The following is a 27,783-nucleotide window of genomic DNA, read 5'->3' on the forward strand; positions in this document are numbered from 1 at the left end:
TTTAGAACAATTTTTAAAACAAAAAAATAAGCACCTGAAGTATTATAGGCTACAACTGTAATTGTTACATCACAAATCTAGTAGTATACACACCCCTTCAACACAAATGAAACTAAACAGTGGATTCAAAAGGATGCCTAGCTTTTTAATTTTAGTTTTTATTTTCGTTTAGCACCAAGGTATGCATTTAATTTTAGGCTATCACACTCTCACACAGAAATGCACGCGCGCGCATGCATGCCTAGGTTGCATATGCCGCTATTGGCACAGCTGCTCGAGGCGTAGTCACCAAATCAGTGCCCTTAATCATCACTACGGTCTTTCAGGGTAGAGTAATGTCGTCCAGTGGTGTGCAGCTTTGCCAAACGAAACCCCCCCCCCCCCCCACCGCACCCCATCCCAACGAAATCTCCTCCCAACTTCTTATCTTAGACGGCCATTGGCCGGTCGGAGGCTCCGCGGCTGTCAAGGCCGTATAAACTGCGACTTGGCCATGCACGGAAAGGGCCGTATTTCCCGCACGCGGATGACTTTGCTGCGCGGAACGTGAACTTTCCCTTAGCTGCACGGGACGTAGATTTGTCATATTTATATACTACTTATATTATATATACTTATATACTTAATTACGACATTATGACAGCGATCCACTATATAATTAGACTTCCAAAGTAAATTAATTGTAATGCATGTACCTTTAAATGATATTTCGCAGAAGTAGCAACTAATGCCTTGGATAGGTACCCAATTTATTTGCTTTTGCATCTTAGTGTTTATATAAGGACAGTCGGAACCTTTAGACGAAAACGGAGAATACTGAAGGCATTGAACACACTGAAGACTGGGAAGACAATTATTCGGGCTTTCAAAAGTTTCGAAATGAATCTCATTGGGAGCTACCAGCATCACCATCTGATGCACGAGACGTTTCCCTTCGTGCAAAGGTGTCATCAAGATAACCCTTACTTCCAGAGCTGGGTGGTAAACCACGCAGAGGTACAGCCAGATTTCCAGATCCAGACCTCCTACACTTCAGAGTTCATGGCGTCGGGGCCTGCACATGACACCCAGCTGGATTCACTGGCCGGGCGGATGGGGAAGAGACGATCATCCGGACCGAAGAAGGAGAGACGCAGGACGGAGAGCATCAACACGGCCTTCGCCGAGCTGCGGGAATGCATCCCGAACGTGCCCGCGGACACAAAACTATCGAAAATAAAAACGTTAAGACTGGCAACGAGTTACATCGCTTATTTAATGGACGTGCTGGCTAAAGATGCAGGTGAGACGGAAGGATTCAAGGCTGAAATCAAGAAATTTGACAATAGAGATTTGAAGAGGAAACGAGAAATGGTGAGTTTATATTAAATTAATGAATATGTATTGCAATCAATTCTATGTAATGTTATATTGTTTGGTGCTATTAAATATAACTATCGCTACAAGTAAAACAAGTAAATAAGAAACGGTAATCGTAAGTTATAAATACCCTATTTCATATTTACAGTATTCTTCAAGAGTGTCACATTTTCTATGTTATGTAGGGTACTATTAGTGTATCACATATAATGTGAACTTATTTTATCTTTAAAACAAAACACTTGCTATACATAAAACAATAACTGGCAAATAATTATTCAGAAAGCTGTATACTGTGAATTCATTTAACCCCATTTAAGTCTTAAAATTTAAAATATTTGAAATATCATTTAACAGTGCCGCCGTATTAACGTAGGGACTTTGTAATTATTTGTGGTAAGTTCTGGGCTTTTAAACGAGTTAGATACATATATTGATTTTTTCCCTGCAGGCCTAACACTTTAGAAAAGTTTAAGAATTTAAGAAAAAATATTTACTATGTATTAGTTACGTTATGGTGCGCAAAAACAGGCCTTGAATTTGGTCAGCGTATTATTCAGGTAGTAAACATTAATTGTAGTACTGATTGGAGCGAAGTGTGAATTCGAAATTTTGTAACAAACTTTATTTAGCCAGGATTTTTTAAAATATATATTTTATCACATGTTGTAACTATTTTCTAATTTTGTCTTTCAGAGTGACGATCAGCAAGAATCACTAGGAAACGAGAAAAAATTTAAAGGACGGACAGGGTGGCCCCAGCAGGTTTGGGCCCTGGAACTGAGCCAGTGAAAGTCGCGTGTCTCACAGAGACTCCGTATTTATCCGCGTGTCACCTGGAATACAAATACTGGTACAGGCCTGCATCGACGTGCAAACTTAAGAGTTTTAAAAACCACAGGGAACACGCCGAGAGACTTTAAAGATAATTTAGGCCTGCCAATTTTTTTTAACCTTCCTTAAAATGTGTTCGGTGTTTTTTTTTCCCTACCAAATGACGACGCTCTCTACATTTAATTTAACTTCATATGCATAAAAACGCAAAATAACGGAAAAATGTTTTTTTTTGTGTGTTTTGTGTTTTTAAAGGGTGATTTCTCCCCTCCGAAATTGTTATTGATATTGGTAATGACAAGTTAGCACTATTTTTCCTACTGAGGTGGTATTGACAAGCAACTATTGTATCTGTCGTACTGTATCCTGTATATGTATGTTTGAATCTACCTCAAAATAATGTCACTATTAGACTATCTAAAATATAATAAATATAATTATCGAGGTTATTATATTTCTTAGCACACGTTACACCTCAACATGTCTGACTGATTTGTCGGATTTCTTTGTTTTAATTTCTGTAACACAAAATAGGCTAGTAAAACGCAACCAAACACTCTGTTAATTACATAGCTAATGATATTCGACAGGACAGTAAATAGGGTCCATGAAACACGCCTAACATCAAGCTGGCTTATTATGAAATGACCACAGAAATATTACTGGTGGCTGTAACGCGTTTCCTATAAAAATTAAACCGCAATGATCAGTTTTACGAAACACTCGATCAGGTAATCCGAAATCAATGTATATTATACGCCCATGCTCACTATAGGCTATGTACAAATTTACTTATTATTTAAGTTAGTATCCTTCTAGAATATAGGTGCTCTCGCGTGCCGGAGCACCTCAGAAATATTACTGTTGGTTGCAATAGGCTACGTTTGCTAGAAAACTGCAAACAGCAACGCCCACGGCGCACAGAAGATGGAGTTTGCCATCTATATTGGTCAGGGGTGGATTCGAGGTACGTGTTTGTTTTAAAATATCGGCTGTTTATTTACTCGTTCTTATCGCTCTCGTGTTGATGGGCCGACACGAAGGGGTTAATAAGCAGCGAGACGCGACGGAGCCGCATTAAATTCCCCTCGGACGATGTATTCGCGAAGAAATGACGGAAAACTTACGAGCTGAGTCTACAGCGGGGGCTTCAATAGCGGCTCTGCTTTTCATGTTGCGGGAGGGGTGAACGCGTGCTTCTAATTTGCAGCCATTTTATGTATAAGCCTATATTTAAATATCAGATGCATTCGTTTTAATCCTAATTACCAGCAATCAAATACACTGTCCCAGCAGACATACATATACCGATATTTAAAAACAAAACGATACCTTTAATTTCACGTTAGACCGATTATACTGCCAATTTTGTTGTCAGTTGGATTTAGTCCTAAGAAAAAGCGAACTATAAATAATTAGCGTTAGAAAAACATCCAAAAAAGGAAAAAAAAGAATAAAAATCGAAAAAGGTACCCCTCGCTGTGAACGGGAAAACCACGTTTAAACTCGGCAGTAGCATTGGATTTTGTTTATAAGATACTCGATGACACCGATATTTTAATATAGATTTTATTGCTAAACTTTTCTAAACACATTAATCGTATGAGTAGTTCGAAGTCAATAAATTGGTAATACAGCTAACCTCTGCAAAATACATTTCCACCGACGAAAGCACGATTCAGTGGACAGACAACTCATACACTTACATCCAGACCGAGCAATTCCTTTCTATTCTTTTTTGAGCAAAAAAAGCTTAAATAATCAGTTAATAAATAGATAAAACAATCTACATTTTGCTTAGGGCTACTGTTCAGATTGCCGTTATTTAACATATTACGCCATGCTGTGTCATACCTGCCGTCGTGTAAAATCTTTGTGACAACTCCGTTGCATAGATATATATAGGGGATGGAAGATTTCATACTGGTGAGTTAGCAAGTTTCCATTAAAAATGCGACATGACGATTGAGGCCTACTAATTCAATGCATTACAATACCATTCCTGCAAAACTAGCTTAAGTGGCATTGTGCTGGGGCAGGCCATAGGGGCAGTTTTATAACAAACTAGGTCCCAGTTCGCGATGCTAATTGCAATTCTAATAGCAATTCTGGCCAGTTTTGTTTGAGTTAGTATTTGGGGTGCGGTTGGGAATCCCGTCTTGCATGAATTACTCGTTTCTGATGTGAAAAACTCATTCCAACTATGTAATTTACGACTGAACATGCAATTTCCATGTCTTCTCCAATGAGGGAGACATGAGACATATACGAACAACTTATTTCCAAACGACGCAGCAGGTGCACACGTCTGAGAGCCCGATTAGCTAGCCGCAAACACAGGCATGGGGATAACTGGCTAATACGGCGCGGGTCTCAAAACAATGTGTTTGAAACGTCACGCCAAGTGGTCGTCACGCATCGTTACTTTCATCGGCGGTCTTTTGTCGTTTTTCTTCATGGACCACGGTTCTAGAAGACGGTGCCGTGAACGCCAACATGTATAAAATGGTGCCACCCAGTGGTAGGACAATGCATATGACACTGCTTTGTACTACGCCACTGCATTGTACTGCCAGTGTAGTACGGTATCGCACAGTACAATTAGCCAATACCGAAACTATAAAGTAGAAAGTCACAAATAAACTGCTCCAAGATATTATTCATATTAAATAGTAGTCAAATTATGGTTTTTAATATCGAGTAGGCCTACATAGCAAATGGATACTATTACGGCGAGGCAATTTCAGATTCATCCTGATCGCATTTACTTAAAAACCCTGGACGACAGGCTGAAACATAAAATGAAAATTCTAGACTCCTCACAGCTGGCGGCACGAAATTCGGTGATATCTATATCCTTAGTGCTCGAAGCTGACGGATAGACACCGCCGGTCGCGTGTAAACCATTTGCCAAAACTTCTGATCCACATTAGTATATTAACGAGAGAAAAAAAAAGCGAGAGAATTTTGTCCAGTTTTACCAGCTAATGCCATGCAGTCAAAGTCAACCAAGACCCGAGCAAAAGTCTCAACTCCGTTGTCTGTGACGGCGCTTTTATTAAATAAGCCACAAGAATATATGCATGTTTAACCTAAAACATTAACTATGTCAAAGCAAAAACATAAGAAAACTGTTGTACTTACAAATATTTAAAAATGAGTATTGCACTAGTCTACTATAGTTCATATCTCATTTGAAAAAGAAAAAAAAAAAAAAAACACACATACACAAAACATATACAGACATAGTATTCAGCAAATAAGGCTTCTTACATTTCAAGTGAATTAAGTTTCTGGATTGAAATAAAGCTGTTGATTTTAAAAATCTAGTTTATGTGAAGTCCAATTTTATACCAGAACCAGATGAGTGGAAGGCATATGGTATAGAGGAAAAACCTGATTCTATGCCAGAGTTTATAATGAAATTGCTTAAAAACGCAGATTGCAGTGTAATTCAGAACATTTTTTTTTGCTTGCGAGTTCAAGCCGAGAGATCTCAAAGGCCTTCAGAGAGAGATGACGTCGAAAGCAAGATAACGAGACGAACAGTCGTTAAATAAAACATCAGTGACGTCACATTGGCTCCTAATTTGGTTCCTTGCGATTATCAGCAACACATTTCACAGCTAGTAACATCCAGGTTATGTTGCTAGGCAATGCGTCCCAGCATGTAACCTGGGGGTAACGAAGATAACCAGCACCGTGTTGCAGTAAAATGCCAATTTTGATCCAGTGCAATATACCTGCTGACTGACTGCCGCGATATTCTGCGAAATGTTAAGCGCTTTCAAACTGATTCTGTCATTTTAAGTCTCTAGCAAAAAGAAGGTTGGAGATTGGTGGTGCAGAAGGAACTGATCTTAAGATGTCCATTTGCCAGTAGGTTAGAAAAATCGTAAATAAATAACAGTGAAAAGCTGCAATACCGGAATCCTGACATGGATGTTCGGTCCGGAAAACTGAAGGGTGTGTAGGCCTATACGATCGTATGCAAGACCATGACCGAAGCGATGAGACAACATTGACAATGAACTTACATACGGCTCATGGAACGGCAAATCAGATACAGTAAAAAGTGATTTTTCACAGCAACACTAAACGGAAATCAAGTGGACATGGACACAGATAAACTAAAATAACGCACGTTTTATAAAGTACTTATATTTACTCTCTATGCTTAAGTACATCCTAGTCAGAGAAAAATGACAAGTACTGAAAATAAACAAAAACGTAACTTTGTGGAAGCTGATTGGGCAGATGAGACACGTGACCATGAAATATCCAGTCTAGGCACAGCGGCCACCAACAGCGTCCAGTTTCACGACAGAGATCCCTGTTAAACTACAAACACAGCTAACAGGAAATTCGATCCCAAGTTCCTTGCCTGGAGCCAAATCGTGGTCTCACGTTTCCGAAGCGTTTTACTACCGTGCTGGCGCGCACAAGCTCGATTTTTCACGCTGTACGTCGAACAAAAATGAAAAGAAAAAAAATGTAAGGCAGAAATACCTACAATACTCTCCTCCAGAAGTGTACTCTTTTTTGTACAGTATATTCACAACACAGTTTTACCCCACCGCGTGCGTGCGCTCGCTCCTCGCGTCTGGATGGCTCAGACTCGCATGTCCGTTTTTATTATGATCCGCCACGGAGTGCGCGCCCATCACTCTAGCTGCTTGCCGCCGTCTGACTTCTGGTCCAGTCGACTCTTGTTGCTCTTCACCATGTAGATGAAGTAGGTCAGGGTCTCCTTCTCGTTCACGGGGATGTTGCGGAAGTGACGGCTGACCGTCTGAAACGTAAACAGACGAGTGGGTCAGCAATGGTGGAGAAGCTAGTAGGCTGGCTTTGTAAATAAGGGGAGCACGTGTTTCCGCGATTACGGGGTCAGCTTTGCCGGGGAAAGTCGTGATTTTTTTCTCCCTACTGGCTGTTTCCATACACGGCACTTTAAATGTTAACAGACAGGAAGTCAGAGCAATGTAATGAAGCCTCGTTTTCGCTTTCTGGGCAATCAGAGAATAATAATAATAATAATAATAATAATGCACATGGAAAACAAAACGAAAGGAGATTGAAAGTTTTCATCCGAAAGCTAGTTTCGCTGGCGTGATTCGGGGAGAGAGGTAATTGGACTGAATCGTTGACTTGAACTTTATTAATGGTGTGCAAGTCTCATTATAGAATGTCTGGACCTCTGCAGCCTAGGGAAACCTGGTCAGGTTAATTTATTTTCGCAACCACCCAACTCCCCCCCCCAAGCAGACTGGGAACGACACATTGAGAGGGTCGTTTCAGTAATTCTATGCCAGCTGCCACATCGGAATGAGTTCACCTGTTGATTTTTTTTCAGAAATGCTTAGCAATTACTGCGTGACCGCTAGCTCTCGAACCCGAATCGCTTTCACCACATAAATCACGGGCAAGGCATTGTGTGGCTTTCATTAATAAGATCAACGTCTTGAAAAGGGAACATTCCGTTTAATATTCCACATCTGAGGGCGTCACGCAAGCCGAGAGGGGTGAGCCAGCTCGGTACCGGTGAAAAAACACAACGCCTGCAGTTTATTTCTTAATCGGAGAGTGTTTTCGTTGTAGTCCGAGGGAAGTGCTTTGTTTTTTTTCCCTCTCGCTATGGACAGTTTAAGGTTTATCTTCGTATATAAAGCTACTTGTCTCTCAATCAAGGTCGTCACGTCGCCGTGAAAAATGATGTAGGCCAGAGTGCGTCGGAAGTCAGCTGCATGCAGTGAGATCCAACATGCACCTGAGATAGACGAAGCGTCAGCGTGAACATCGGGATCGCAAATGACCGCAAAAGCTTAACGTCGCAGGAATGCAGGAACGGAGAAGGGGGGGGTTGGGGCTTTGCATGCAACGGAAAACAATGTTTGATATTCCGAAAGCTCTGCCTTCTATCCTACTGACAACAAAGAGGGACCAGTTTGGCATCTCGGTATATTGATACTAAACAGGATTCCGGGCCGTTCACTGAAACAGGCTTATTTTCACTGGAAATGAGTTTACATAAGGAACGCCCAAACCATTTTCTACCACCGACTGTCCTTCTACATGCTTCACCCTCCCTCCATCCTAGCACCCACGGACCGGAGGCTTCTCGTGTTCACCCTTCAGGGACCTGGCACGTTTCTGCAGTAGTTTCCTGCGAGCCGCCCGTCCGAAGTGCCGAAGGTTGGAGGCTGACTTTCCCTCCCGATTGTTACTTTTAAAAAGTCAACGTGTAACACTGCCTGAACAGAATGAGCCTCGCTACAGGAAGAAAAATCTACGAAACACAGTGTAACGCACTCAGTCACGATACATACCCTGAAATGTGTATAGATCAAAGACATACACATTTAATCAAGGTACCTCACTGCTGTTTAAGCAGCAGATGGAAAGAAAAATATGCAGTTTCCCCATCTTCAAACAGCACAAAGGAAACAGAGGTTTCCTTTGCTGTTAAACTGTAACCCCCCCTTGTGTATTGATCATGGGACTTTTTCCTTTTTTTTTTTTACATCAAAGCATATGTTGCTAAGCTAACAACCAATAATCCATTCAAGTTCATTCATTACAGCTATTACTTTAAGTCAGGGTTAGGGAACCTGATCCATGGAGAGCCGGATGCGGGTTTTTAGGGATGACCTCTCAGTCAGCCAATAATAAAGCAGCGATTCTCAACTCCAGTCCTTGGAATCCACTGTTATTGGCTGACTGAGAGGTCATCCCGAAAACCCGCACCGGCTCTCCATGGATCAGGTTCCCTACCCCTGCTTCAAGTTGACTTTCTTGAGGCTTCAACAGCCCTGAATCAACTGTAGATGGGATGTCAGACCCTGGCACATATTCTCCCTGGCAGCCTGTGTTTCAGATCCCCTCTCTCACTTTTAATCTGGCCTTTATAGCAGTGGTTCTCAACCACCACCCATTTTTTTTTTTACCATGACAGCTCAATCTCGACCCTATATCAAGTATAGGTATAAATTAACATTATTATCAAGCACGCAGTGCGATCTGCAATTTACGCCAATCAATGTCTATCGCACAAATCTGATTGGATGTGCCAGTGAATTTTAAATGATGCATCTGTGGTTTGGCTTCTCGGATTGGTGAAATGTTCACTAGTTTTGCGCTAAGCAGATCCCCGACCTGTTTATATAGGTAAATTCTAGGACTGGGGCTGGGGAATTTGATCATGGATCAGCAATAGGAGCTTGCTGGTTTTAAAACGCCTACATTTCCAACTCTGCCTCACAACCCTTTCTGAACTTACCGCGACCCAAATGTAGAGGATGGCTGCTTTAAAGCGCTACGCATACAAGTCATTATCGGAAACACAACTAAGGACGTCATGATGCACATGTGCAGTACCTGCCTTGTGACGGTGCATGACTGAGCGGGGAAATCACTACACGGCAAAAACAAAACCAACGAAGCATTGAATAAACACTTAAGGAATGACATAAGAGGAAAAGTAACAGCCAGACCTCAACGACGGAAGTTTTAGCAAAACTGAAGCTCAAAACTTAACGCAAACTGCAGTCATAAATATTCCCACCACCACCAACTGCGAAGGGGAAAAAAATATATGTTTTCCGACTTGGTTATGACATTTAACTTTCCAGAAATGCTAAATCTATTACTAAAAACCAAAAATATAGCTACCTATAAGGTAACTAAACACGTTTGACAAGAAACAGATCCCCCCCCCCCTTGTCCGTGCGGCAGCTGAACACCGTGGACTGTTCCGGAAGGCCCGGCTTTGTCTGAAGGTTCAGGCAAAATGTTATTAATAGAGTGTAAGGCTGAGGCTGACGCAGAGTGTGGGCAGATGACAGCGTGCAGCATGTGCGATTCCGAGCGCGGGGACGCTAAATAAGTTAGCTCGCTAACACAGACTGAAGGGTATGGAAACATAAGACTGTGATATTCCCTGGAGGCTTGAGCCTAGCTGCCAATTAAGCAGCTAGCTACACTGCTGGGGGAGGAGGGTGGGGTTTAAAACAGTCATTTTAGTGCTGATACCACGTTTTTCTTCCTTAACTATAACTTGAAACTCTCATGCTGCCCTACAGACGTCGCTGGTTTCGTCTCATCTCGTACATCGGCCAACTCAGCGAGGATCCCATCCCCTGCTGAAAACAGCTGTCTCAGTGAGGCATCGTGGCAATGCACTTCTGTACTGGCTTGCCAAGCTTCCTGCTAGCCTGTCCTCTTTCAGGTAGTCCATTTTGCAAAAAAAAACGAACAAAAAAAAAAACCCAAAATGAACTAACAATAACATTTTCAGCAGGAAACATAATTTCGTAGCCGGAACGGGTGAGAAGTGATGAAACACTCATACTTCTAGCAAGGACGGGATCACTAAGGGAAACCTGAAATGGGCGAAAGCTCCCATCAGCACCAGTAGCGGACATCATTCCAAAAAAAAAAAAATAAAATAAAAAAAAAAAAAAATAAATAAACACGCGCATACACACACAGATAAATGTCCCAAGGTCAAAATGATGCGTTGTGGGGACATCTGGTCCCTACAATGTAATACACAGACGAGCACAGATGCACAGAATGATTACCTCAGCCAGCTGTGCCTTGTTCAGGCCCGGCCTCGTCTGCAGCTTGTAGTGTCGCTTATAGCGCCGCAGCGTGTTCACCTGAAGCTGAAACAGGTCGACCTGTGGGCACACAAACAGCCGTCGGCATCCTGCTCTCTGAGGCCACCTCCCGTAGCGTTACCATGGCAACCACAGAACGACAAGGCGTCTTAGTATCTTACAAGTTAACCCATGTTTATTTAAAGGGGAAAACTTAAAACTAACAATGGATCTGTGAGAGCTAAGATTAACTGCTTTCAAAAATCCACATTTGGATAAAACGTGGCTGGATGAAAACTCAATTTGACAAGCAGCTGGAAACGTGCGCCGTCCCATGTTTAAAAACACCAGGGAACGTCAAGCGTCAGGACCTGGTTTTATGCTAGATTGTTAAAACGACCGATTAGATACGATCGCCAAAAAGTCGCTAAGCACCTCCGGCACTTCTACGTCGTGGTCTGGGGATTCTCCGCCGTCGTCGCTCGTCTTCCTCTTCCGCTTGTTACGAACGCTCTGGATGAAGTTCTTATGGAAGTCGCAGATGTACAGGTGCCTGACCTGATGATAGAATCGTTTTCCCTTCAGCGGAGGCTGGGCACTTGTCCAGCACAATTCACAAAACATCACAATTACAAAAACACTCGATCTTTCCCTTTAAACTAGGGGTGAGCATGGAGCCAAATTCGAGGCAGCTCTCGCCGTGATGCGTCATGCCCATGGCCTGAGTATCCTTGGCAACAGCCATCTTTCACTGGGAGGGGCTAAATCACGCTGGGATTGGGTGTGTGGGCGGGGTTTGTGGGGGAGGAGTTGGGGGCGTGGCAACACGGGACTGACTGGTACTTTTTCCAGGACATGGCATCTAACCAATGCAGCCCTGCTGCGACAAACAACCCTCTGAAGGCCTCTAAGGCCGTCCCCGGGAATAACAAGCTTGCTCACAAGGCTTAAACGCCACCTCGCAGGAACTAAACAGTTTTTACACAGCCAGAGCTACGGAAACAGCCACCATCTTAGACAGCAGACGTGCGCGTACGATCAGGAACAGAAAAAAGGGCGCACTTGGCAAACTCAAACTAAATCATATGTGCGGTCAGCTGAAGCGTTCAGTTTGTTTGTTTTTTTTTTTTAACAATTTTGGAGAAACGCTTTCAACAGATCGTCCGTATTTGCTCGGATTTTATCCGTTAATTGATGGTCTACTTGCAGCGGCTATAGAGTGCGGCCAAAGTGAAGACCCATGTGTCCCAACTTGCAAAGCACAGCCCCGGCATATAACAGCAAAATTCATACGTACGCTCTTGTCAATATCCAGTTTGAGCTTCTTCTGTGAAATGCTCTTCTGGATGCGCTTGCTGAAGGAGGCGTTTCCAGCGGCCCGACCGCAGCGTTCACCATCCTCGATTAGACAGCAGCTCTGGCCGTAAAACGGCGGCGCCGGGGGTCCGTCGTGGCTGTCCTCCTCCGTGCTGAAGCCGTTCATGGCGGATGTTTTCGGGACTCCTATGGATCGCCGTCACCCGTGGCCGCAGTTCCCCGTTTTGTGAGCCGGTATGCGCACAACTACCGGCAAAGTAGCCAGCAACTACCAGAAATGAGTGCCGGACTGCGTATTTTATGGAAAATTTATATTAAAGATTCCAGATCACGGGTTACCGCAAATCAAGTGGGATGTCCCGCGTAAAGTCGTCTGCAAACGCCGCACTGCCAGGAAATTTTAAAAGACCATTTAAAAATAGCTAACTTTTAGAAGTTTATGTTATTTGCAAAGGACCTATGCGACAATGACGAGCAGGTTCTCCTGAACAGCTAGGACGCGTTTCGCTATCGGCCGGGACATCTACAGCGAGCACATACAGTCACGCTGGCTAACAGCTAGCTAATCCAAATACCTGCGTCGACTTTGCTGTGGTGCCAAGACAGCCACGGGTGAAACGCAGCACTCCAGTCGGCTTTACCGTTTCCGCGCAGAAGTCTTTTTTTAAACATATATCCGTACTTCTGGTTCATTCGCCTACCCCTAGCTAGCAACAACAATCGCACGACACTTTTGAACTGTCGGTACAATGAAACATGTTCGGCCCGTGAAGCGGAAGTGTTGTTTCTAAATCCCCATTGGTCGGATTTCAGATGTAGGCGGGCGTTCGTGTAATAATGTTCTGTCTCTGGCCAATCAACTTATTCGCTTCGCTTACTTCCTGGTTCCCGATTCCCGCACAGTCTCCTTTCAGCAGTACTTCATAGGCACTGGATGCGGGAAAGCGACCGCATCTCTTACATGAAGTGTGTAATCTTTATTTTATATATATATATATATATATATATATATATATATGGTGTGGGAATATTTATGACTGCAGTTTATGTTTATATGTGCGTGTGTGTGGGTGTGTATATACACACACACACGCACGCACACGCACACACACCCCATTATATAACATATTTGTGACTGGGCCTATTAAAATACTGCATTAAATACAGACGATGGTGAACGATCGTTTATAATTTCAGCGGAGGTTGATCATTATTTAAAATATATTTGTTAATTTAGAATGAAACAAGAAGCAGGTGGAAAACTGAGAAAGTACGTCCACGATGCTTTAAACATCACTTCAGAATGTACGCCCAACTCTGAACTTAATTTCATTTGAATACCCAAAAGATTTAATTTCAGACTGAAATGGTTTTAAATCGCATTCCTTTCCCCAATTACAGTAGTTAACTGGGCACCCTGCCTAATTACCAGCACTAGAGGGAGCTACAGTTCGATGTGTGAACGCTGTCTAGACCAAAGCCGCTATGAATACTCCCCCAACTTGTAAATAATGCAACTTATGTAGATCGCCTGACTATACTTTCCTTATGATATACATCACATTACATTACCTACTTTTGCTCCACTCACGAGGCGACGTCATTATCCATCGAAGTAATAGAAGAATGCGAGAAATAAGATGTTTGATTTTGCAGTATCGTAAGTACGAAACATTTTACATAATTTTCCCGCATCTGTGAAGCTCACGTTCAGAGTTTATTATATGCGCAAATTTCCTGTAGCGGCATCAATTCTTTTTCATATAAAACATAAATTAAACCACCTTAAATTTAAGTACAGTCACACACAAGGAGAAAATTATTCAAATATAGAACATTATTTTATTTCACATTTCAGCAAAAATATGATAGGATTCCAGTTTAGTTTTACTGCTCATTGTATATCTAAATATCGTTTTACTTCTGTCAGTAGAAAAAAAAATACTGAATGAGATACAAAATGTACACAGATTCTCAAAACAAGACGTGTACGTAGTTTAGCATGAATCACGAACTGTAACAAACAAAAACAGTATTAAAACGAAAACTGTCTTAGTATTCTATCCCCGACATGAGTTAATGAAAGAATATGCTCTGTATAAAATATGGAGTCCGTAATCGCTTCTAAAATTGTACAACTCCAGATTACAGACTTTGTGAAACGGACATCAGTCTACAACAGAAAAAGGTACATTTACCTAAAGCGTAAAGTCTTCAGCAGGTTAAATTCAAATTATGTTAAACTAACGTACATATTCCCAATCCACGTGTTAACAAAATCTTAGTTTCCAGTGAAGTCTTGTATTTTAATGAAATTAGAATAAAAAAGTGGATCGCAACTAAATAGATATCGACATTAAGGGCACATTCGCTCTTAGGATCATTCGCACAAATAGGTCGTTCAAATAAACGTCACTCGGCTACATTTACTTATGTGGAATATTTGTCACTCTCCAGCTAGACAGAACAGGTTAATGAATTGTTCCCTATTAGATTCCGATGAGAAATGAAAACTATTTAAAGCATTCGTTTGAACAGTTTACCGGTAGATCAAACTACTAAAGAAACATTTAAGAAACAAGAAATACGGACAAACCTGACAATACGCAAGAACCGTAATACCGCAGTTTGATGAAAGTCGGTACGTCGCTGTTGATTGAACTTTGACCCCTGCTAGCTGCGGATTTCACGTAATCACAGATCCCTCTGAAGCGTACGAGGTCATCGCTTTGCCATTCGTCATCAGTATTACAGCTACCTCTCTTAGTAAAATCAGCATTTAGAGAATATTGTTGAACAGCCAGGGTCTGATTTGATTACGCTACCCTGATCTGCCGTATACAAGGTCACGTGTCTAGGTAAACGTTCATAACCAAAGCAATGCAGTGACACAGACTAGGTGCCCCCCCCGTCAAAGTGCAGATGCGACATTAAGGTGCAAACGCCACCCCCCAACCCCTTTAAACTAAACATCTTCATCATATTTGGAATCTAGTTAGGTATGTGCAGTTTTATGCATCACATACTACAATGTCGATTTTAAGATATAAAGATACGAAATGCATCACACTTCAGAAAAAAATAAAAACTAAAACCAGAAGAGGGGAAATAAAATATCCTCTAAAACAAATGCAATGTTTAGATACTCAAAAATAAGTGAACCACCCCCTAGTGTTTAATGAAACGTTGCATGAATCACAACTAAATAGATATCGACATTAAGGGCACATTATGAAGGTAAAACCATCCTATCACCACAGAGGAAACCCCCCCCCCCCATTCACACCTGGGAAAACATCAGAAGGGCAACGCACCATGATTATGAAGGTCAATGACTGAATTTAAAGGCTCTGCCATCACATCTTTACAAAGACTTTGTGTGAAGTTCCAAACGTGGCTTTGCGATGTGTAAATTTTGCATCATATGACAGGATGTGATGGAACGGCATGGAGTGGATGGAGCGACATGGGATGGGACGGATCGGGATGGGACTGCATGGGGTGGGATGGGACTGCATGAGTATGCATTGGATAGGAGAACTGCATGGGATAGGATGGAATAAAATGGGACTGGATGGAGCAAGATTGAACAGCATGAGATGGGATAGGATGGGGTGGAACTGCATGGGATGGAATGAGATGGGATGGGACTGCATGGGATGGGATGGAATAGGTTGGGGTGGAACTGCATGGGATGGGACTGCATGGAATGGAACAGGACTGGACTGGATTGCATGAGGTGGGATGTGACTGTATGGGGTGGGATGTGAGGGCCATATGTGGATGCCTGACCTGTTTTAACCCTTCATAACGTTTCATTGTTGGGTTCCTCAGGTGGATATTCCTCTTCACTTCAAACAGAAACAAACATTCGGGAATAAATACAACCCATCAAAAGAAAGACAAAGTCAATACGCAAGGGATCAAAGACAGAAGGCATGATTTTCAGACCAAACAAGAGACGAGAGAAGCCAGCGTTCTGCCAGGCCGTGCTTCTCTCTTCCGCCGCCCCACAAGGCACTGACATTTCATTCAAGTTTAACGTTTTAAAGTGCCTCTGCGTTACAGGAGTGTCGCCTCTGCTGCTGCCCGAGGGCCGGACCCGTCCAGGGGTGACGCCATCCCAGGGAACACCCTGGGATCCCCTACTGAACTCTCTCCAGAAGCTCCTACGGCAACTGAAAGTTCCACGTCGTCCACTGCACTACATGCACTGTGATGTTGACTCGGCTTATCAGAGGGCGCATAACTAAAATAAGTGTGTAATGCATTAATGGTATCCAAGCCCTTACTTTCTAAAAGTGTGGACTGCCTCGTATACCATAATTTACACTCAAAATGAGCCACACATCTGACATTAAAGAAAGAAAAATAAACAACACAGCATTCCTCTACAGACATTTTTCCTGTTCCGATGCTTGAGAACCCCATAGCATCAAGGGTACAGACTCGGCACAGAATCTCTGCCATCTGCCAGCATCCAAAATGACGCCCCTAGGTTTAGCTGACAGAGAAGCCCCTCGGTGTCACAGATGGCGGACGTGGTGCTGCGTGAGGGGTAGGTAGTGGGGACCGTGGGGGAGAGGCTGACGTCCGTAACGGGGACAGATGACCCAGAGGAGACATCCGCGAGCTCCCTGGAAGCCTGGCTGGGCAGAAGGTAAGCTGAACCGGACCGGTGTCCAGATCCTGAAGCACTTGTTGGCGCCCCCTTCTGGCCAAAGTAAGTTTCTCATCCCTTGTCCCCCCACCCCCCCCCCCCCCCTCCAAACACGGTTACATTTCAACCGCCCCAGTTGGTCTCTGTAGTGATGTCAATATGTACAAAGCTACTGAAAACTACTTCACCCCACCCCCCCCCACCCCTCCCGCCAAACACATCCCACTGCAGAGCACATTCCTGAGTTGGTTTCTTCCTCGTCGGAAGGGAGCAGGTGGAGGAGGTCGACCGGAACTCAGATGTCGTTACCGAACTGCTCCAGCACGGTGCCGTTGGTCTTCTCGAATATCCAGCGCTGGCTCGGAGAGCTGGAGTCGCACGTGTTCATGAAGACCTTCTTCTCTGAGGTGCTGCCGTCCATGCAGCTGTTACTGACTGGGTGGTACAGGCTCTTATCCTACGGGGATGGGGGGGGCAAAGTTAAGGGCAAATAGGGGGAGATGAAAAAGATGGGCAGGAGGAGAGGAGCCCGGAGCTGAAGGAGTTGGGGGGGGGGGCACGGTTCAGCTCTGCCAAATTAAGGCCTTGTAACGCTCCAGTGACTCGTCGACTTGGCATATTTGATCTGGGAGTTTGCAGAACCGTTTGAGGCTTCTCGCCGGTTCGAGCCAAAACGCTAACGAGGCCATTCCTGATTCACAGCGAGACGTCGTATTCAAAAACGGAAGACCAAAAAGCATTTTTTTGGGACTGCAAACAAAGGACAGAAGACTAAAGTATGATTAGTTCAAACTAATTAACTAGTTGACTAATTTACACATCCTGTTTTTTTTTTGTTTTTTTTTATAAGTCATACAAAAACACCGAAATGGTTACTTAGGTAGCTAGACCGTGTCAATAGTAACATGAGGGCTCATCCAGGTCGACTGGAATGCAACGTAGATTCTAGTTTGGTAGTTTGAGAGGGGGACTGGGGAGAGCAGAGAGGTGAGGGTAGGCCTCGTACCTTCCTGTACTTCCACAGCTGGTTGCCCCGCATGCCGTGGCAGTCATAGAGCGTCACGGGGCTGTTGGGTGAGATGGCGTCGAAGCAGACCTTCTTAGTGTGCAAGGGGTCACCCAGCCTTATGTCCTCCCTCCAGCCGAACGTGAACACCTGAGGGGGGGGGGGGGGGGGGGGGGCGACAGAGAGGGCTTGTGTATCACATGCAGCTATGAAGTGAAGAATGACAATGTCAGGTTTGGATTCTCTAAAAATCGGGGGAACTACAGCTCTCAGATTCTCTTTCAAATTTGCATGCATCCATCCATCCTCCATCTAATCACTTATCCTGGTCAGGGCTGCGCGACTTAACATATTTACCTAACACAAAAATTCAGCTACAGCTATATAACCTACAAACACAAGAGAAATCCTAACTTACTGTTAAACGAACATTCTGGAACACGGTCAATGGGAATGACGAGCCCCGCCCCCTCCCTCACCTGTCCGTGGCTCCAGCCTGCCTCGCCCCGCCCCTTCTGGCACTTTTCCAGACGTATCGGCGACCCCGAGGCGAAGTGCTTGCTCTCGACACACAGGCCGCTGCCCGAGTTGCGTAGCTGAAAGAGAAGCACCCAATCACGTTGGAGCAGGGACCCTGACCTCTAACCCAAGTGGACAGCGTACATTGTGTGTGTGTCCCCTTAATGCAGGGCATGGCGGACATTAAAGACAGATATCCACTGTAAGATTGTTTCAAACAGTAGCAAACACGAGTAGCCCCCTAGAGGTCGTTTCCTGCAAATGCAACAAGTATCAATTCTTCGGAAAAAAAAAATTTGCTTCTACAAATCAGAGGGTAAAGGAAAGGCGAAGCTAACGATTCAATACGGGTGCGACTAAGGAAAAGGTACATTAGCATTCAGGCCAATATTTTTTGCTAGAGAAACTGAACTGCGAAGAAGAGAGAACATTTTCCTTCTTACAATTCCCTTTTAAAAACGGTGTTCGGGGGGGGGGGGAGAGTTCCTGCAAGTTGAGGAGAGTGTGGGAGGTTAAGGTACAGCATGAAGTGACCCCCCCTAGCTCTGCCCAGGAGGGTGGGGGCCTGAAGCCTACCTCTCCCCACGCAGCGGCGGGCGGCTCCACAGGCGGGTAGTGCTTGGGCAAGTCCCAGGCCACCTCCATCATGAACCACTTGAAGCTCTTGCAGCCCAGACTGCTCCGCAGCTCCTTCTGCGTTGCGACGTCCCCGGCGGACAGGTGCCGGTACTCGGGCCGCCGCTGGTAGATGTACTCGGCGTACTCGTCCATCCACACCTCCGCCACGCGCTTCAGGTTCTGCAACATCGGCACCGCTCCCCGTCAGGAGGGCCTGCCTCAAATGGGCAAGTCAGACACATCGCTGCCCTCAGGGTTTCGAAAGGAGGCGAATAACGAATTAGCCAATCAAATGCTTTGAAATCGCCGAGTGACAGGGGAGAGGGCACTCCGGAGACCAATCAGCGTTCAGCTGGGGCCGGTGCCTCTGCGGCTCCGCCCCTGGTGACCACTCGGGAAATGACAGGTAGTGGAGGACCTGACAAACACATCGACCCTTCACGGCTTCCTGTCTCTGGCCCAAGGTCAGTATTTCCTTTAGGGTAGAAGGACGTGAAAGAGCCTGGAGGACAGCGACTCCTCCCGATCCCAGCCTGGGCCGCTCCCAGCCGCTCAAAACAAGCATTTTCACAGGCATTTTTGTCCGTCTCTCTCCCGCCGCCGTCAAGGCCGGCTGTCCGAGACATGGGATTTGGGAACGCCGCCCCCGATTGAAGATTTACCCACAGCTAAAACCTTAAGCTAAAGCCCACAGCCTTATCATGCCATAGGACGGGTCTGCAAAGGTTTCACAATTAATTAAGTTAATGCTCTAAATAATCCGAGATGGGAAATTAAACAACCGGAACTGAATAATTCAAAAATACGCACTGACCCTCAACCAAATGAAACGTGGTCTTGGACGTGGATCGGTTTATGAAAGCCATTTGATTTGCACCCAGGAATGCAGGGTGTGTTTTCTGGGTAAGAGATAACTCAGGGATGGCGTGAAGCAGCTTCAGTATTATACGGTAATGATGAATTGATACGCTGCATTCCCAATCAGGGTCACTAATCCAGAGCGCCGCAAGCCAGAAGGAAATCGATACCTCACAAGGACAAAATCGGGACGGCGAGCTCGCCAGGGCAAAGAGACCGGGCCGCATGGCCGTGCATTTCAGCCTGAGCTGCTTTAAATGCTTCTCAGTCTGACGAGGAATAACCAGAACTTCGTTCACACTCGGGAAACCGGTTTCACTGGAGTCCCAGTTGTGGCCTGGTGGAACAGCAGCTCAGTCCTCGCGCATGAAATTCGGAGCCCGCTGCCCGCTGCCCCCAGATTGGGGGGGGGGAGACAGGCTCGCCATTCGAAGGCTGGATGCCGGTTATGGTGGACGGTTTAAAGTTTTAAAAGAAAAAGGCCATGGGCAATTTACCATTGAGTTTGCGGAGATTAATGAGGAGCGAGCCTGGAAGCTGCGGAGGACAGAGGCGGGAGGGCATGCTGAACTCACCCTGGCCAAACTGACGCCGCCCGGAACTTTGTACGGGACGTACTTCCTGTAGATGTGGCCGACCCGAGAGCAGGGAATGTCCTCCATTCGGCCGCCACACATCCAGACCTGTGGCAGGCAAGAGGGGTTAATGGAGTGTCAGCTTCCAGAAAGTGACAGGGGTGGCATGGAGATATGAGGGGGGGGGGGGGGGGGGGGGGGTCTTTGCAGCATAGGCTCGCAGTGGGGGCAGATGATTGATGACGGGTGGGGTTCGGGGGCCATCTCTGTGTAGGCTGGCCGTATGAGCTGGGAGATTTGCCCAGAAAACGAAGTGAACGCTCCGAAGAGCCGAGGACGTAGGCATTAAATAAACAAGGGGGTGTGAGACGGCAGTGACAGGTACAGTGCAGGACGGTGAACCCACCAGGGGCTGAGCAGCGGGGGGTCGGACTAGTACATGGGGAAAAAAGCCCCCCCTTCACCAGCAGAGTGGTACAGGCCATATGTCACTTCATTTCTACAGAGCAGAGCAGTTCAGTACCATTGTGCCAGGAAGGGGGGGGGATTTGCAGGGAGGTGCATCCCTTAGCAATGAGGAACCAATCAGATGCTATGTCTGGGTGTGGGTGGGGCTCATACAAATGCAAACGGAATGCTTTGGGTATTTGAGGCAAAAGTCCGGCCCAGGTTCCGACTGGGCCAGAGGTTGCTTCATCAATGCGCCTTGGCCGCTAGAATATGTGATGGCAGCCGAGCCTGGACAGGTGTGGGGGCGGGACATGCTGCGGAAATGCGTGCGGCATGAATACGTCGCCAAACGCACCCCCGTTCCAACAACCACACACAGTGTGCTTACAGATCAGAGTGAGGAGGGGTGGGTGATTTAGTACCACAGCTGAATCAGGCATGGCAGCAGGGGGAGATGGGGGGACTGTGACACGGTTGTGGGGATACCCACCCCCCCCCCATACCAGGACATTCCTCCTCCCACCCTCCTCTGATTACAGTCCTGGAGTAAATGTACTGCCTAATGTACATATATTTCTGTATATATTTCATAATCCCCCCCCCCCAGCAAATTTTATCGTGGGGGTATCAACGCATATTTGTACAAAGGGGCTGCCCCCCCCCCCCATCCCCCCCACCAAGAGTCAAATCCAAGAATTACTCCTGAATTTCCCCCCCTCCTCAGGAACACTGGTTCGGTTTCCTGTTCCCCGATTATATCAGGGAGCCCATTTGTAATAGTGCCGAGTTTGTCGTACCACTTTCGGAAACGAGCGGCGGGGGGTGGGGGGTCGGGGGAGGGGGGGGTGGTGGGGAGCAGCCTCTGAACATCTGCAAACTGCCTCCGCCCCTTTCCTAGGAAAGCTAGAAAAAAAATACATCGTACTGCTGTCAATCCTGGCAGCTAATGCTAATCGCTAACAGTTTTCCTAAAATTAGATAAAAATAATAAAAAATAAAAAAAATAAATAATAATAAATAAATAAATAAAAATAAAAATCGCAATACCTCCTTTCTTACAAAGTAGTAATATATCGTAAAATAACCTCTGTGTCGTGACACATGTCACATCACCAGATTCTTGTCAATACACAGCCCTAGTGTCAATTGTACGAGTCCCTTTGCTTGAGGGTTAGGGGGTAACTGGGGGTTCTTATGTTGTTCCCTAGCTGGTACCGTAGATGCATCACTTTCTGGAAGACCTTGTTATCGTTAATCACTAGTTAACCAATGAGGCCCACCATTTTGGATTCTGCTTGATTATTCTCATTGACTTGAGGGTCCATTGGAAGGGGCTCTACACTGTGCCCATAGTGGAAGCGTGTGCAAGGAAACCCTCCCATAGATATGGGTATTTAACCGCTGGCATAATCGTTTCGGAATATGACGGATACCGTTTGGGCCAGGCAAGTCAAGCACTCCTTTTGTGAGGGATTGCTGTTCAGTGGAGCGCAGGCCATTATCTCTTAATAATAAGCGAGATCCTCTTCACTGACTAATCGGCGCATGTATCATATCCCTAAACTCCCCTTACGGTGTTAAATTAGCCTCGTCAATGGCTTTAAGACCAGCAACACGATTAGCCGTTGGCAATCATTTATCCGATTCTCACACGAACAACACCACCAGATTCTGATAGCTGCCTTCTGGTTACATACCTTGAAGGAGATCTCATACTGCTCCCCCTCCCCAGATCTCAAAGCCCCGCGTCATATCCTCCGAGCTCCCAGAACCACTTCCTGTTGACGGCAAAGAGCCCTCCAGCCATGACGGGAGACCTGTAGGGTGTAATACAAACCCAACGCTACAGTAATCGACTTGGCTCAGCACAGCTTACTTCAGCTCTGCTTTGATTTACTCAATCAAAATCAAAGCATCTCTTATTGTCCATGATTGTGTGGAGTCGTACATGGGGGGTGAAATATCGTTCTTGCATCACAGTCTGGATTTTTACTTTCCGGACCTGAAATTTTCTACCTCTGAATGTAAAACGACATTTTAACAGATTACGACATCTTACAAAGAACGTCTGCAGTCCGACATATTTCTCAGGGATCCGCAACAGGGGCCAAAAGGCAAAACGGAGGATATATGAACGGTAACAGATGAGCTTTGACATTTCAGGGCATTTTAGCGCGTGGTTGGTTTGCGGCGTCCTAAGAGGAGCCTTTACACCTTTTAGCTAGCGGATCTCAAAGTGACAAATTCACAATAAAAGCGTCCAGGGCCGGAACACGAATGTGTCTGTAAGCTACCATTGGACGAACATAATGATAATAATCAACAAAGAAGAAGAAAACCGCGAGGACGCCCATACTCACTTAGGGGTGCGGGAGAGACGGCCCCGTTTGCCAATGGGTTGGCAATAAATCACTGTCAGTGGTAATTACTGTGGCTTGTACATAAAATTACAGCGACACGGGTGAGATTTCCGCCTGAATGGAACCGCGGCCTGCAGTCGCAGCCCCGAGCCAAACACCACCGCCTGACGGCGTCTTGTCGCGGAAATCTCTCCCGGACTCACGCCGCCCGGCCGCGGAACAGCGAGAAACAATTAAACGGGCAGCGGATTTTAATGAGGCACCCGGCACAGAGCTACGGAACGACCCGACGCGGAGCCAGCGGAACGTTTGCTATCGGCTGCCATGGCAACGGAAATTTAAATCAAAAAGGACGAGATGATATTCTTGGGGGGGGGGGGGGGGGGGATTAAAACAAAAATAAGACACAGTTAGGGGGCAGTGGCTTGACTTCGCCATCGCAGTCCAAGACACTTTCCTGCCTCTTTGTTTTACAGATCAATTAAAAGCAAGGGCCATAGAAAGAGAGGGGGGGGGGGGGGGGGGGGTCAGGCACTGTGAATGCGCCAAGCCCTGGTGAGGGGGCCGTGAGTCACGCCGGTGTCGGCGATATCCCGAGTTCTTCAAGGACACGTGATTTCAGGCGGGTGCGGGGTCTCGCACCGACTTCCCGGGATGAAAAGGCAGGATCCGGAATTCAAGGGCTGTGAAGCCGCTGGCTGCACGACCAAGATAAGGGAGGTGAACGCAGAGGCAAGATGACACCTTATGTAAAAGACGTCCAATAACAACAAAACAAAGTCTCTCACACACACGGTAATTCCTTCTGTGAATTCCTCCCCTCTCAACCAGATCCGAATCTGCCGTCCTAAATAACTCCTGCCCATACTATGATTTTGGGAAACCAGTCCCTTTTTAATTAGAATTGCAAAATAGCCTCCCCTCTCCACTATATTGACCTCTTGCTGCTAGCAGGGGAAAAAAAAAAAACAAACAAAATAAACCCGCGGTAGATAAAAATCTTGTCACGTCTTGAATGGAAAACAGAATTTATTGCCTCACTACTTGAGTCGCCCAGAATACTAACTTCGGTACTTCTGAAAACGAATGTCTCACGCATGTGGAAACTCCTTTCTTAAATTGGCGTTCATGTATTCTTGCTCCTCTAGTGACTGATTACGATGTTTGCCGCCGAATCTATAATATACACTCTAAAATTGCAGAGAGGAAAAAGTGGGAAGCTGAAAAGAAGTAAAACTTCTGTTTGTTAAATCCCCGAGCGTGAAATTCTGAAGGGGTGACCCGCCTCCTTTTCCATCGGGCACTCACTCGAACGGCTCGCTGGGGTCCTCCTTCTGCAGCTCTGCTGGGATGGGGATGCGCTTGTAGTACATCTCCCAGTCAAAGGCCCCCCCGCATGGCGTCGCCGGCCTGTGTCTCATAGCCGAAGTTGTCATGATCGATCACGTCGATCATCGGGCAGACGATAGACTTGCGGTTCTGGGCGATCCGATCTACGACGGGGTGGCATACGGGCTTACAAGTGACCTCTTGATTCCTACAGCAGCAAGAACCCTGGCCAGCTCTTAATTCCAGCTAAGACAGAGGCCACCTTAGTGGGTTACACCTGCACCCAGAATAGGATGTCCTCTATACCAGTGTTTCCCAACTCGGTCTATGTTTTTGCTCCCTCTCAGCTCCCTACCAGACAGTCTACATTTCCGCTTCCTTTCAGTTCCTAGGGAGCAAAAATGTGGGACTGTTAGGGGGGTACCCAAAGATCAGGCTGGGAGACACTGCCCAATACCAGTGTATCTCAAACTGGTCCTCGGGGATCCCTGGACAGTCTTCTGGACTGTCCTCTTTCCACTGGATTGTCTTGCAGTGAGCTGAGGGCACAAAAAAAAATGGACCCTCTGGGGATCCCTGAGGACCGGGTTCGGAAACACTACCCTGTTCATTTCACATTTCACTTATTTTTGCTGACGCTTTTATCCAAAGTGACGTACATCCCTCCCCGGGACAATTAGGATTAAGGGCCTTAGACAAAGGTAACAATGGTGATATCACTCTGCTGACCCTAGGATTTGAACCTGTGACTTCCAATCACAGGCACTGAAACATGTTGAGGCACCGCTTACCCAATAGGGGGGGCAGCCAGTTCACGTTTGCTTCACAGTGGGAGTCCAGGAATGTGATGACCTCACCCCTGGCTGCAGAGGCTCCCAATAGTCTGGTCCTGATCAAGCCTCTCTTTTCTTGGTGCGCAGGATCCGCACCTTGGGCATGCGAACCATGTACTCCTCCAAGGAGGCCTTCAGGTGCTCTGACAGGTGGAGAAAGACATGTGGTTAATCACAGCTGGCGCCCTCTGTTGGCCTGGAGGTATACTGGCGGTAATAGGTGGAGAGTCAGTCTACGGGCTGCAGATATTTCACTGGAGGCGTGTCGGACAAGGACAGGAAAGCAGTCAGACCTTAAATAATAAACCTTCAGAAAAGTGAGAAGTGCTGAGAGAGAGAGAGGAACTTAAATGCTGAATGCAAACTTTAAGGAGTGGAAATTGGACAGTAGGATAAGTCTTGTACACAACAGGGAGCTACAAGAGCTGTAGGAGACCCGAGATGTATACTCAGGCTGAGGAAGAAGTCGGAGGAGGAACAGGAAAGCAGAAGGGTGTCAGGGGAAATGATGGACGACTGAACCGCCTTCTGGTTGAACCACCTGCCATATATTGCTACCCAGACCCAGGCATCAGACGAGAAAAAAAAAATGAACCTTTTAAGTCAATTACAGCATGACTGGTCTATAAGAACTACTGGCATCCTTGTTAGAAAGCATTAAAGGGATTCTGATTGCTGAAAAAGGGCGGAACACGTCTTCAGAGGTAATCACATCATAAGGAAGATCACAGTCCTACAACTGCAAACATAAAGAGTAGTCAGGCATTTTTCACGCTTCTAATTTCACGGGCCCAGAATCGGTCAAATCTTGGAGAAGAGATAATCAAAATTTACCACAAATCAGTATAAATCAGAGTATTCAGCTAAGATTTGCTGCCTGATAAGCCGTATATTTTAAAACCTGCATTGATCGGAGTAAAAATCCGAACGTCCTTCTGAGCCATCGGGACACATCTTGCTGGAATCGATCAACTTGAGCCGGGGCGGGTAGCGAAAAGTACCAGGTCACGGCCGAGGGGTCTGCTGTGGGCTGACTGCCATCGTCGCCATCGATGACAGACAGAAAGGGATTATGGGAGAAAGGACACCTTTTCTGTACCCGCCGCGACCTAGCTCTATAAGACAATGCATTTACCTGTTTAGTCCGCAGGCAAGGAAACAGCAGGGCAGAGCCTCGGGGTACGAAATGTACTTAAACACATTTGACTAATTTTAATTAATTTTAGAACTTGTGATGCCCTGTTTAGCTCTCCGGTTGGTCACATGCTTGGACTTGCGGTCAATGCCTGTTTTTGGGGGGGAGGAAGCGGAGAGGCAGCCAGCTAAACAGCATGCGGTATCACCAGCCCCTGTTGACTGCAGGAAATGCGAATGTGGTGAGCCGGCCGCCGCAAAGCAGGAGGCGACGGTCCCTGGAGGAGGAGGCTGAGGTCCACGCCATTCATCACTCTAGCAGGTCTCTAATGGGGTGAGACCGACCCCCCACCCTCACCACCCCCCCCCCCCAAAGCCGAAAGCAGCTGCTCAGACATTCCCACCCCGAAGGAATCAGATCTGACAACGACTGAAAACCTCCAAGGAAGCGGCGACAAGGCGTGGGCTCCTGGCGGACACGGACACACACACACACACACACACACACACACACACACACACACACACACACACACACACACACACACACACACACACACACACACACGAGCTATATTCCTATTATTGTGGTGACTCAATTCATTTCCATTTCATATGGGCATAACCTTATCATAACTATGATAACCCTAATCCTTACACAGCCCTAACCGTAACCATATGTAACCAAACAAATGTTTCTTATTTCGGATTGCATTCACAGGTATTTTATAATATTGAAGTTTAAATTGTGGAGACTAGAAAAGTGCCTCCACAAGCTGAAATGTAACAGGTTTTACCACAAATAGATACAAACACACAGACACACACCTCAGACAAAGAGACGGACGATGACACACACACACACACACACACACACACCTGACAGACAGACGGAGACACACACACACACCTGACAGACAGACAGACAAAGACAGACATTTAACTCGGGTATGAATCTCAGCCTCATGCCAATAAGCCACGGTCATCCCATCCAGCCGTTTATCCGTGACATGGGACCTGTCGGGAACATCTATTAAAAAAAAAAAAAACAAGGCTTTGATTTCCATCAATAACTGGGGATGCTGGTGTTGGTGGGGCAACATAACAGGATTAAAGCTCTATCCCATCACGATGTAATCATGTCAGAGCAAAGGGGCGTATTGACTGGATCAGAGAAGGAGAGATTTTCATCTACTGGAAGTTAATAGAAAATAATGAATAGCTGAGGCAGTGGGTTAATTTCAGCCGTCTTCTCCAATAAACAGATGACTATAAAAACACACATCTTTCCTGGAGAAACGGAAGGAGCTCTCCGACAAGCGGACTCGGGATTA

The 27,783-nt window shown here is 45.8% G+C and overlaps 3 protein-coding genes across 3 annotated transcripts in view; 1 reads left to right on the plus strand and 2 right to left on the minus strand.

Annotated features, from left to right (window-relative positions):
• The first annotated feature begins 461 nt into the window (after window positions 1–461).
• LOC125721691 (heart- and neural crest derivatives-expressed protein 1-like) lies at window positions 462–2,921 on the plus strand. The gene is made up of 2 exons (XM_048997656.1): window positions 462–1,353; window positions 2,056–2,921. The coding sequence occupies exons 1-2, from the start codon at window positions 880–882 to the stop codon at window positions 2,149–2,151; spliced, it is 570 nt and encodes a 189-aa protein (XP_048853613.1). The 5' UTR covers window positions 462–879; the 3' UTR covers window positions 2,152–2,921.
• A 2,293-nt stretch (window positions 2,922–5,214) lies between these two features.
• LOC125721692 (histone deacetylase complex subunit SAP30L) lies at window positions 5,215–12,881 on the minus strand. The gene is made up of 4 exons (XM_048997657.1): window positions 12,088–12,881; window positions 11,226–11,348; window positions 10,773–10,871; window positions 5,215–6,985 (listed from the first exon to the last, which is right to left on the minus strand). Exons 1-4 carry the CDS (start codon window positions 12,271–12,273, stop codon window positions 6,857–6,859), a joined length of 537 nt encoding a protein of 178 aa, XP_048853614.1. The 5' UTR covers window positions 12,274–12,881; the 3' UTR covers window positions 5,215–6,856.
• A 4,097-nt stretch (window positions 12,882–16,978) lies between these two features.
• The window catches only part of galnt10 (UDP-N-acetyl-alpha-D-galactosamine:polypeptide N-acetylgalactosaminyltransferase 10 (GalNAc-T10)), a 34,882-nt gene continuing 24,077 nt past the window's right edge, over window positions 16,979–27,783 (minus strand). Inside the window, 11 exon segments of the mRNA XM_048997625.1 lie at window positions 16,979–17,224; window positions 17,774–17,923; window positions 18,253–18,369; window positions 18,869–19,090; window positions 20,344–20,451; window positions 22,491–22,517; window positions 22,520–22,610; window positions 24,462–24,544; window positions 24,546–24,646; window positions 25,274–25,384; window positions 25,387–25,458. Of these exon segments, the coding sequence (XP_048853582.1) occupies window positions 17,063–17,224; window positions 17,774–17,923; window positions 18,253–18,369; window positions 18,869–19,090; window positions 20,344–20,451; window positions 22,491–22,517; window positions 22,520–22,610; window positions 24,462–24,544; window positions 24,546–24,646; window positions 25,274–25,384; window positions 25,387–25,458 (1,244 nt within the window). The 3' untranslated portion in view covers window positions 16,979–17,062.

The sequence above is a fragment of the Brienomyrus brachyistius genome, unplaced genomic scaffold, assembly GCF_023856365.1.
Source record: "Brienomyrus brachyistius isolate T26 unplaced genomic scaffold, BBRACH_0.4 scaffold35, whole genome shotgun sequence".
In the NCBI taxonomy this organism is placed as follows: Eukaryota; Metazoa; Chordata; class Actinopteri; order Osteoglossiformes; family Mormyridae; genus Brienomyrus; species Brienomyrus brachyistius.